We start from the raw sequence: 12,570 nt of genomic DNA on the forward strand, positions 1-12,570 counted from the left end.
GGTCGGCGGAAGGTGCACGTGCCCGTCGACCTGGGACCGGACCGCAGCGACGCACGGATGCACGCCAAGACCGTAGGATCCTACGCAGTGCCGTAGGGGACCGCACCGCCACTTCCCAGCAAATTAGGGACACTGTTGCTCCTGGGGTATCGGCGAGGACCATTCGCAACCGTCTCCATGAAGCTGGGCTACGGTCCCGCACACCGTTAGGCCGTCTTCCGCTCACGCCCCAACATCGTGCAGCCCGCCTCCAGTGGTGTCGCGACAGGCGTGAATGGAGGGACGAATGGAGACGTGTCGTCTTCAGCGATGAGAGTCGCTTCTGCCTTGGTGCCAATGATGGTCGTATGCGTGTTTGGCGCCGTGCAGGTGAGCGCCACAATCAGGACTGCATACGACCGAGGCACACGGGCCAACACCCGGCATCATGGTGTGGGGAGCGATCTCCTACACTGGCCGTACACCACTGGTGATCGTCGAGGGGACACTGAATAGTGCACGGTACATCCAAACCGTCATCGAACCCATCGTTCTACCATTCCTAGACCGGCAAGGGAACTTGCTGTTCCAACAGGACAATGCACGTCCGCATGTATCCCGTGCCACCCAACGTGCTCTAGAAGGTGTAAGTCAACTACACTGGCCAGCAAGATCTCTGGATCTGTCCCCCATTGAGCATGTTTGGGACTGGATGAAGCGTCGTCTCACGCGGTCTGCACGTCCAGCACGAACGCTGGTCCAACTGAGGCGCCAGGTGAAAATGGCATGGCAAGCCGTTCCACAGGACTACATCCAGCATCTCTACGATCGTCTCCATGGGAGAATAGGAGCCTGCATTGCTGCGAAAGGTGGATATACACTGTACTAGTGCCGACATTGTGCATGCTCTGTTGCCTGTGTCTATGTGCCTGTGGTTCTGTCAGTGTGATCATGTGATGTATCTGACCCCAGGAATGTGTCAATAAAGTTTCCCCTTCCTGGGACAATGAATTCACGGTGTTCTTATTTCAATTTCCAGGAGTGTATTTACTTCAGCTAAGAAAAATATCTCTCCCTCTACACACACACACACACACACACACACACACACACACACACACACGCTCCCCCCTTTCCCTCCCCCCCTCCCCCCTCCCCCCCCCCCCCCTCTCTCTCTCTCTCTCTCTCTCTCTCTCTCTCTTAAATGAAACATTGTGAGCTAAATTAAAGTTAAATCCCTCCAGTGTGCTGAACAAGAAACTTCAGAAGGATGTGACGGAAGAAAGCAGTGTAGATGTTGGAGTATTGAAACGGAAAGACAAGTTGGATGTTTTAGTTCTTAGCACAGGACATCTTACTAGAAAGACAACCTATACAAAGAAGAAGAGAAACCAAAGAACCCTTGTTAACTTCAAGTAAGTCACATCAAACTAAAAGATGCATTGTTCACACCCAATTCACTGGTGAATACGGGTGTACATAAAGTCTGGGAACACTTTCAATTATTTATTGTACAAGAACCAAACATTGTACAGATATCATACATAAGTCATTTGAAGAGAAACCCTGAAATGGTTTATTTATTTATTTAAAAAAAATTTTTTTTTCATGTATACTGCCACATTGTAATTTGATAATTTGTCAATAGTCAGTACTAGTCGCAAACATGGCAAGTTCAGGTGCGGAGCGAGCTTTCTATGTGTTGGAGTTCGGCAAAAACAAGTGTACTACAGCTGTTCAACGGATGTTTAGAACCAAGTACAGTAAGAAGCTACCAACAAGGAAGGCCATTTAGCACTGGCAACATGATGACAAAGACAGGCATTTTGAGTTTTGTTCGCAGTTGCAACAATTGAATGAGAATGGGGATGGCATTGTTGATCACTTAATTTTTAGCAACAAAGCCACTTTTCACACTAATGGGAAAGTGAACAGGCATAATTGTCGAATATGAGGTACAAAGCATCCACACGAATGCATTTAATATGAGTGTGATCCCAAAAGGTGAATGTTTTTTGTGCCTTGTCATGTCGAAAACTGTGTGGGCCATTCTTCTTCGCCGAGAGCTCAGTCACTGGATGTTCCTACTTGGACATGTTGCAGCAATGGCTGATGCCTCAAATGCAATGGGACTCACCATTCATCTTTCAGCAGGATTGGGCTCCACCCCATTTACAACGTGAAGTTCATGGGTACCTGAACACAGAGCTGTCTCACCGATGGTGCTACAGAAGGGGACAGCTATTTCATGAAATGGCGTCCCCCATCATCAGATCTCACTCTGTGTGACTTTTTTCTGTGGGGACACATTAAAGATCTGGTGTATGTACCACCTCTACCACGCATTGTGGCAGAGCTCATGGGGAGAATACGGGAAGAGACTGCCACAGTTGACAAAGCCATGCAAAGCTTTCAGAGTTTCTCTTCAAAATGCTATATGTTTGACATCTGTACAATGTTTAGTTCTTGTGCAATAAATAATTGAAAGTGTTCCTGGACTTTATGTACACCCTGTACAATGCCAGTAATCAAATAACCACTAAAGCCAAATGTTTAAATTTGTATGACCGAGGACAGATGGAATTCCTGAAAGTATCACATTCAGCATCTGGTACAGAAGCGTAATGTTGATATTTTCACTAAAGAAATAGTCTCCACTTTCACAGAAATGTAGAAGCTTGTTTATATTATTTACTTTCACTCTATTATACCCAAATGATTCTTGGTGTCAGTTTGTGAAGTTCATGCAAATTGATTTTGAAGTGCCTCGAAATGCTAACTCAGCCATTCCTGTACACATATACCCATTAGGTATTTATGGTTAATAATATGAATTCATTAAGGAGGAACTGCAATACTCACTCTGTACACACTCAGCAGGGAACTATTATCGACAGCACTACTTTAACAACTGAACGGGAATGTGTACACTATCCTGCAGGTTTAATTTTCAGTAGACTTCTAGCAGACCTGAAAAATCTGAATTCTAAACCTCATATTTTCAAACTTGAATGAAAATTTTTTATGACTCAGTCTTTCCATTGTGTACTGGAGTTCTCGAAGTATTTTAGAGCCATTTACTGTAATTTGCTATTTATTTGTATTCACTGTTGTCAAACTCTGTTTTTTTATGACTGGTGTCAGTTTTGCAAATGAAACAGCTGAACAGTGATTTAAACTAAGCGATTTTGGTAACATTTTATTGAACCGAACACACTCATATTTTATAACAAGGTGATAGAAGGTAAACAAATTTCAAAAATATTTCACTGAATTGAAAGGAATAATGTTTTACCACAAATTGTTGGAAAGTAAACAAATTTCAAAAATATTACAAAACAAAACAAAAAGGCACATAGGAAAGATACACAATCAGTTTTGCCATTCTCAGTGCCTTTTATGATGATTTGTGTGTTTTCAAGAAATAACTGTTTTTAATCATGTTTTGATTAAAATCGTAATCTTACGTATTGGTTTGCCTTATAGTATGAGAAGATAGTCACATGTTCTTCTCCTAGCATTCTTAAATCATTATAGTACAGGAAATGAAAATGAATCGTAAAGGCATGTGGTCACTGTAGCTAGTGTCGTGATAGCTGATTTCTAATTTAGAGAGTCTTTTAACATCATTTGTAACCTTTAGTACCTCGTGTTGTCTAGTTTTAGGCCTATAGTTATTATAGATATGCATAGCTGTTCCAGACAATTTACATCTCAACGCTCTGCATTTCTCCGATCAAAGTTATTTTTGTAATACTGTGAGTCGTTAGTGGGATATAGGATAACTTTTTGTGCCTCAGTGTGTCCGGATTGGTAGACTTTTTATGAACATTAGAATCTTCTTCTTCCTGAAACTTTTCTGGTTATGCAGGTCATGCAGAATATTAGAATAGGTAAAGTAAATGTTTATTAATATGATTAAGTAAAATCCTAATGAAATACAAACAGTGGTACGAGAAAACAGAAGTAGTTATCTTATTGAAGAAATGAAGTATACATACTGTTTAATCCGAAGTCAAATGCTACTTCTGAGCTTTTTGAGCTTATGAAATTGCCTCTTTCAGTAGACACAGATTATAGTGTGTGATATCTCCCCCACCCTCACTGACTCACATTTATTTATTGTTCTTTGCTGTAATGCTTTCTGTACATAGTATTAAGTAATATAAAACTGCTTTCCAGTTTACCAAGACCTCAGATGCAGTCACTGAATGGGAAGAGACCAAATAGTCAGCGAATGCAGCCAGATATAACTACTCCACAACACGATGATTTAATTAAATACATATGTGACTGTAAGTCTGTTTATGATTCAGTATTACTTATAGTTTATTGTACATCATGTCAGTTTCACCCGATTTTACATTTCTGTTGTAGCGTGGAACAAAGTCACAAGAGAACTAGAAAACTTTAGTCAAAATGGATCTGAAAATGGGAAAGGTAACTGAATTCTGAATTGGTGTTTACATAACTGTGTGAGAGCTACTTTTCTTACAGCTTTTGATGTTTTATGTTTTAGGAGGTCCTTGTGTTCTTTATTATGCAGAACAAGATACAAATCCTCAGTTGAAAGGTATGATAAATGTAGCTAATAAATAAAAAGGAAAACTACAGCTTTGAAGAAACCTGTTATGTATCTTCTGTTACAGATTAATTTTTTACAAACATACACTGAAGAGCCAAAGAAACTGGTATACCCTGACCATGCAGAAGTTCCGTAACATGACGTGGCATGGACTCACCTAATGTGTGAAGTAGTGCTGGAGGGAATTGACACTATGAATCCTGCAGGGCTGTCCTAAATCTGTTAGAGTATGAGGGGGGTGGAGATTTCTTCTGAACAGCATGTTGCAAAGCATCCCAGATATGCTCAATGATGTTCATGTCTGGGAAGTTTGGTGGCCAACGGAAGTGTTTAAACTCGGGAGAATGTTCCTGGAGTCACTCTGTAGCAATTCTGGACACGTGGGGTTTTGCAGTGTCTTGCTGGAATTGCCCAAGTCTATCGGAATGCACAATGGACATGAATGGATGCTTATGTACTTGTCACCTGTCAGAGTTGTATCTAGACATATCAGGGTCACATATCACTCCAACTGCACCCCCCTCCCCCCTCCCACACCTTCACACGGTCTCCATAAGCTTGAAAAGTCCCCTGCTGATATGCAGGGTCCATGGATTCATGAGGTTATCTCCATACCCGTACTTGTCTGTCTGTTCGATACAATTTGAAATGAGACTCGTCCGACCATGTAACATGTTTCCAGTCCTCAGCAGTCCAATGTCGGTGTTGGCGAGCCCAGGTGAGGCATAAAGCTTTGTCGTTATGCAGTCATCAATGGTACACAAGTGGACCTTTGGCTATGTATTGGTGATGGGCTCATTGAATGGTTCATATGCTGACACTTGTTGATGGCCCAGCATTGAAATCTGCAGCAATTTGTGGAAGAGTTGCACTTGTGTCACACTGAAAGATTCTCTTCAGTCATCATTAGTCCCGTTCTTGCAGGATATTTTTTTGATCACATCAGTGTCAGAAATTTGATATTTTAGCAGATTCCTGATTTTCACAGTACATTTGTGAAATGGTCATATGAGAAAATCCCCACTTCATCGCTACCTTGGAGATGCTGTGTCCCATAGCTCGTGTGCAAACTATAACACAGTGTTCAAACTCACTTAAATCTTGATAACCTGCCATTGTAGAAGCAGTAACCAATCTAACAACTGCACCAGACACTTGTCTTATATAGGTGTTGCCAACTGCAGTGCTGTATTCTGTCTGATGTGAATTTTAAAATTTTCCCAGCGAATTGACTGTTCAAACAAATTTCGGGCTTGCAGCCGGTCGTCGTTCAATACTTCGCACGATATTTCAACTGGGCACCTGCCAGTCATCTTCAGGTGCCCAGTTGAAATATCGTGTGAAGTATTGAACGACGACTGGCTGCAAGCCCGAAATTTGTTTGAACTGTATTCTGTCTGTTTACATATCTCTGTATTTGAATATCCATGCGTATACCAGTTTCTTTGGCGCTTCATTGCGTATTGTTAGCAGATACCTACATCTGTAACAGCAGAAACCTCTCCCCAGTACACTAGTTTTTGTCACACACCTTTACAATGCTCACTCCTACTTTGATGGTGCCAAGAGAAATTTTGTCCTTGAATCTAGATAAGTAGATGACTTTCATGGGTGTCTAATGATGTATGTTCATAATTTTTTTTTGGATTTGGTAAGGGTTCCTTTTTTGTGTGTTGCAATCCAGTAAATTTTGAGAATGCTATTGTGCAGTTCCCATCCTTTCTACTGTTGTTGTTGTTGTTGTCTTTAGGCCTGAGACTGGTTTGATGCAGCTCTCCATGCTACTCTATCCTGTGCAAGCTTCTTCATCTCCCAGTACTTACTGCAACCTACATCCTTCTGAATCTGCTTAGTGTATTCATCTCTTGGTCTCCCTCTACGATTTTTACCCTCCACGCTGCCCTCCAATGCTAAATTTGTGATCCCTTGATGCCTCAGAACATGTCCTACCAACCAGTCCCTTCTTCTTGTCAAGTTGTGCCACAAACCCCTCTTCTCCCCAATTCTATTCAATACCTCCTTATTAGTTATGTGATCTACCCATCTAATCTTCAGCATTCTTCTGTAGAACCACATTTTGAAAGCTTCTATTCTCATCTTGTCCAAACTGTTAATCGTCCATGTTTCACTTCCATACATGGCTACACTCCATACAAATACTTTCAGAAACGACTTCCTGACACTTAAATCTATACTCGATGTTAACAAACTTCTCTTCTTCAGAAACGCTCTCCTTGGCATTGCCAGTCTACATTTTATATCCTCTCTACTTCGACCATCATCAGTTATTTTGCTCCCAAAATAGCAAAACCCCTTTACTACTTTAAGTGTCTCATTTCCTAATCTAATTCCCTCAGCATCACCCGACTTAATTCGACTACATTCCATTATCCTCATTTTGCTTTTGTTGGTGTTCATCTTATATCCTCCTTTCAAGACACTGTCCATTCCATTCAACTGCTCTTCCAAGTCCTTTGCTGTCTCTGACAGAATTACAATGTCATCAGCGAACCTCAAAGTTTTTATTTCTTCTCCATGGATTTTAATACCTACTCTGAATTTTTCTTTTGTTCCCTTTACTGCTTGCTCAATATACAGATTGAATAACATTGGGGAGAGGCTACAGCCCTGTCTCACTCCCTTCCCAACCCCTGCTTCCCTTTCATGTCCCTCAACTCTTCTAACTGCCATGTGGTTTCTATACAAATTGTAAATAGCCTTTCGCTCCCTGTATTTTACCCCTGCCACCTTCAGAATTTGGAAGAGAGTATTCCAGTCAACATTGTCAAAAGCTTTCTCTAAGTGTACAAATGCTAGAAACGTAGGTTTGCCTTTCCTTAATCTTTCTTCTAAGATAAGTCATAGACTCAGTATTGCCTCACGTGTTCCAATATTTCCATGGAATCCAAACTGATCTTCCCCTATGTCGGCTTCTACAAGTTTTTCCATTCGTCTGTAAGAATTCGCATTAGTATTTTGCAGCCATGGCTTATTAAACTGATAGTTTGGTAATTTTCACATCTGTCAACACCTGATTTCTTTGGGATTGGAATTATTATATTCTTCTCAAGTCTGAGGGTATTTCGCCTGTGTCATACATTGTGCTCACTAGATGGTAGAGTTTTGTTAGGCCTAGCTCTCCCAAGGTTGTCAGTAGTTCTAAAGGAATGTTGTGTACTCTCGGGGCCTTGTTTCGACTTAGGTCTTTCAGTGCTCTGTCATACTCTTCACGCAGTGTCATATCTCCTATTTAATCTTCATTCTCTTCCATTTCTGTAATACTGTCCTCAAGAACTTCACCCTTGTATAGACCCTCTATATACTCCTTCCACCTTTCTGCTTTCCCTTCTTTGCTTAGAACTGGATTTCCATCTGAGCTCTGGATATTCATACAAGTGGTTCTCTTTTCTCCAAAGGTCTCTTTAATTTTCCTGTAGGCAGTATCTATCTTACTCCTTGTGAGATAAGCCTCTACATCTTTACATTTGTCCTCTAGCCATCACTGCTTAGCCATTTTGGATTTCCTGTTGATCTCATTTTTGAGACATTTGTATTCCTTTTTGCCTGCTTCATTTACTGCATTTTTATATTTTCTCCTTTCGTCAGTTAAATTCAGTATTTCTTCTGTTACCCAAGGATTTCTACTAGCCCTCGTCTTTTTACCTACTTGATCCTCTGCTGCCTTCACTACTTCATCCCTCAGAGCTACCCATTCTTCTTCTACTGTATTTCTTTCCCCCATTTGTGACAATTGTTCCCTTATGCTCTCCCTGAAACTCTGTACAACCTCTGGTTTAGTCAGTTTATCCAGGTCCCATCTCCTTAAATTCCCACCTTTTTGCAGTTTCTTCAGTTCTAATCTACATTTCATAACCAATAGATTGTGGTCAGAGTCCACATCTGCCCCTTGAAATGTCTTACAATTTAAAACCTGGTTCCTAACTCTCTGTCTTACCATTATATAATCTATCTAATATCTTCTAGTATCTCCAGGACTCTTCCATGTATACAGCCTTCTTTTATGATTCTTGAACCAAGTGTTAGCTATGATTAAGTTATTCTCTGTGCAAAATTCTACCAGACGGCTTCCTCTTTCATTTCTTACCCCCAATCCATATTTACCTACTATGTTTCCTTCTCTCCCTTTTCCGACTCTCGAATTCCAGTCACCCATGACTATTAAATTTTCGTCTCCCTTCACTACCTGAGTAATTTCTCTTATCTCATCATACATTTCATCAATTTCTTCATCTTCTGCAGAGCTAGTTGGCGTATAAACTTGTACTACGAAAGTAGGCATGGGCTTCGTGTCTATCTTGGCCTCAATAATGTGTTCACTATGCTGTTCGTAGTAACTTACCTGCACTCCTATTTTTTTATTCATTATTAAACCGACTCCTGCATTAACCCTATTTGATTTTGTATTTATAACCCTGTATTCACCTGACCAAAAGTCTTGCTCTTCCTGCCACCGAACTTCACTAATTCCCACTATATCTAACTTTAACCTATCTAACTCCCTTTTTAAATTTTCTAACCTACCTGCCCGATTAAGGGATCTGACATTCCACACTCCGATCCATAAAATGCTAGTTTTCTTTCTCCTGATAAATCCCTTTTACTAATATCTGTTCATATCCACAATATGAATGCTTTGCACCGAAATACACAGCTCCACTGTGAACCCTATACAAGGGGGCAAAGTCTTCACAAAAATAGTTTTGTCTATTGTGATTCACAGTTACTATCATAATGAACAAGTTGTGGTGACCTTTGAAAAAACAGCACACCAGCAGCAATGGGGATTAAGCTTGGAGTGAATTTGGCATTGTGTAGAGAGGGAAATTCAGGGAACTGCTCAAAATGCATCTTTACCTGGCCAGTAGAGTCAGTCCTATCTCGTGGGAGTTGATGGGACAGCATCACATTATTCAAAGCTGAGTAACCAATAAGGAGGCCGCAGTAACATTAACTCGATTACTGGAGATCATATAGTTAAGGAAACAGGAGTAAAATGCTGAACTTTGCCACCTGAGAGTGACAGATCTCTATTCAGTAAGTCTTAAGAAAGGGTCTCAGTTTTGCCGTTGTATTGAATGCAATGACCATCTGCTGTTTCATAAATGCAGTGTAACAAGCTGCTACTATGTTTCTTTTCTGAAGTGCCTGAGGACATCAGATGAGACATGTGGTTTCATCACATGTGCCTGACTGCAGAAATAGAAAATCAAGAAAAGGAAGGTCAGCCTTGTGGCATCTGAGGGAAGATTAGAACACCATAATCCTTTCAGCAAAGGCAATGCAACCATATTGCTATTAGAAGCAGACTTCATGGAAGAGAATGAACACCCACCTCTATGTAGTTTCTGTTTGGTAGTGACTATTGTGAACTGAAAAGGGGGGCAGCCATGGGAAGCCACTATCTCCTCTGTTGTTACTAACCTATAAGGGGGCAATCAAATGAAACTTAGACAGAAGGAAAAAGGTAATTAAACTGTTTATTATTTCAAAAGTAATTCCCATAACTGTCAATACATGTATCCCACTGAGAGACAAGACATTCAGTGCCTTTGTGGAAAAATTTCTGCAGTTGCATCTGGAACTATGATTGTACCCAGACATGCACCTCTTCATGCAAAGTAAATCAAAGGTTATGAATGTCTTTCTTCATTGCTGCATAAATATGGAAATCACATGGGGAGATATTGGGACTGTATGGAGTATGTGTAAGGGCCCACATGTTACCAAAGTTACTTTGAATGGGCTGCAGAAGATTTGCTGGAAAGCCCTTTCATGCTCCTGATCTCTCCCCATGTGATCTCCATATTTTTGGAGCCCTGAAGAAAGACATTAGTGAATGTCACTGAAAGCTTAACAACTGGACTAGAACATCTGACAACAGAATTCTGCAGCTGTGATTATACTGAACAGCAGCTGTGCAAATTCTCTACTCTGTCCTGTTCAGTTGTTGGAACAAGACCTGGGAGAGCCAGAGAAGTTGAGAAAGACTGCCTTGGTGCACTGTCAAGAAGGGTCAACCACATTATGGAGAAGTCTCAGTGCAATGCATATTCTGCCCACCTCCCAAAATTAGATCACTTCTGGCCCAATTGAAAGACGATTTTCTCCTCTGCAAGCTGGAAGTTTACCAGATTCCGTACAAGGTAAAATATTCTGAACCATGGAATAATGTTGCACAAAATATCAGTGTATTGAAATCCTTGTAAATCGTGTCCTAGGGTACTGCCTCAATGAAGCGTGAGGTCGCATCCTCTGTCTGATTAAAAACAGCAAAGATATAGACCATAATAAAAGAATAGAAAACCAATGAACAAGCAGTAACATGGCCATAGGAAAAGTGGATTTTCTGGACAGAGAACTGTGAGCCAAGCATGGTAATGGGATACAAACGTAGGACAGAGTGCCAGGTCTACTGCCAAGAAGGAAGAGGCACCCAAGGATTAAAAGAGACTGCTTCTGCAACACATAATCAGCAATACTTCATGATCCTGTTAACATCCAGACTACACACTTGGTGTCATCAGTTTCACCATCTGGTGGATGTCATCAGTTTCAACACCGGTGAATAAGACTAGCCTAATCATCAAAATATATGCAAAAAGACTGAATGGCTATCTTGGGGAATGCCAGGAAATTTGTTGTTTGTTATGCAATTTGTTGTTGGAGAAATGACTCCAGACAGATCTGAAGAAAATGAACAATTCCTATACAAATTAAGAAATAGTCATTAGTTATAGGGATGAATGGATGGTAATAGAAAGCAAAGAAAAGAAACATGGAACAAGAATATTTTGAAATACTTTTTTACAGTGTTGACTGAAATACACTCTTTGAAATTTTGAAGGTAGAAGAGATAGAATACAGGAAGTGAAAAGTTATCTGCGATTTGTACAGAAACCAGACTGCAGTTACAGCTGTCAAAGGACATGAAAGGGAAGCAATAGCTCAGAAGGGATTGAAGGGCAGTTGTAGCATATCCCAGGTATTATGTGACCTTTACATGGAGTGGACATAAAGGACACCAAAGAAAAATTTGGAAAGGGAATCGAGTTCAGTGAGCAGAAATAAAAACTGTGAAGTTTGTTAATTACGTGGTAATTCTTTTAGAGATGGGAAAGTAGTCCTCAGTTGGCCTCACAATGCTGAATGCTTCCTGTTCCAATCCCTGGCAACACTGAGAACTGACCTCTACATGGCAGTCATGCAGAGTGGTCACTCAGCATGGAGGCTAAGACATATTATGGGTTGAAATGGTATCCTCTACATTAAGAGGTAAAGTCGTACCATGGACATGTGTAACTTTAACAGTGTCATAAGTTTGCACTGGAAAGAAACACTGGATAAAATTAAGAGGGGTGAAAAGTATTTGTGACTTTTTCAACAAGGACTGTTAAGGAAGGTCTGTAGATCTGAGAGATATGTGTGGCTAGAAAGACAGCAAAATGAGAAATTGGCTGATGTAGAACAGTCTAATGTATTTATGAGAATGGTGTCATGTGACAGGGAGACATAATGGATGGCTGGTATTTACATTCAAAAAGTGAAATTCCGAGTATTGCCAATAGGCCTTAGTGTATGAGGTAAAACTGTATTTGGATTAGTTTGTTAGTCTCATGTTCTGCGGAACATTTGCATGATAAATTGTAATGATGTGGAACACGTCATTTTATATTCACATCACAAATTATTGTGTAAAAATGACTACATTCTGACCATATGTAAGCTTTTTTTAATGTGCCGATGTGAGTTAGTAATTCCTAACTACCAGCTTTTACAGATTACAGTAATAGAAATTCTTTTACAGAATAGGAGTTGTCAAGGAGGAACTTTTTCAGTTTCTTTTTCAAATTTTATGTTGCTGTCTGTCAGACAGATCAAAAATTTTCGTTGCAGTATTGTGCACCACATTTTGTGCTAAAGACAACCTTAATGTGGAGTAATGAATGCCATTTTTTCTTCTGATATTGTAATTAGGTACAACATTG

The 12,570-nt window shown here is 40.4% G+C and overlaps 1 protein-coding gene across 1 annotated transcript in view; it reads left to right on the plus strand.

Annotated features, from left to right (window-relative positions):
* LOC124605299 (MAPK regulated corepressor interacting protein 2-like) overlaps nt 1–12,570 on the plus strand; it is a 51,510-nt gene that overhangs the window by 13,531 nt on the left and 25,409 nt on the right. The window contains exons 2-5 of the mRNA XM_047136879.1: nt 1,224–1,394; nt 4,162–4,274; nt 4,357–4,419; nt 4,499–4,552. Of these exons, the coding sequence (XP_046992835.1) occupies nt 1,224–1,394; nt 4,162–4,274; nt 4,357–4,419; nt 4,499–4,552 (401 nt within the window). The remainder of the gene's footprint in view (nt 1–1,223; nt 1,395–4,161; nt 4,275–4,356; nt 4,420–4,498; nt 4,553–12,570) is intronic.

The sequence above is a fragment of the Schistocerca americana genome, chromosome 3, assembly GCF_021461395.2.
Source record: "Schistocerca americana isolate TAMUIC-IGC-003095 chromosome 3, iqSchAmer2.1, whole genome shotgun sequence".
Taxonomy (NCBI): domain Eukaryota; kingdom Metazoa; phylum Arthropoda; class Insecta; order Orthoptera; family Acrididae; genus Schistocerca; species Schistocerca americana.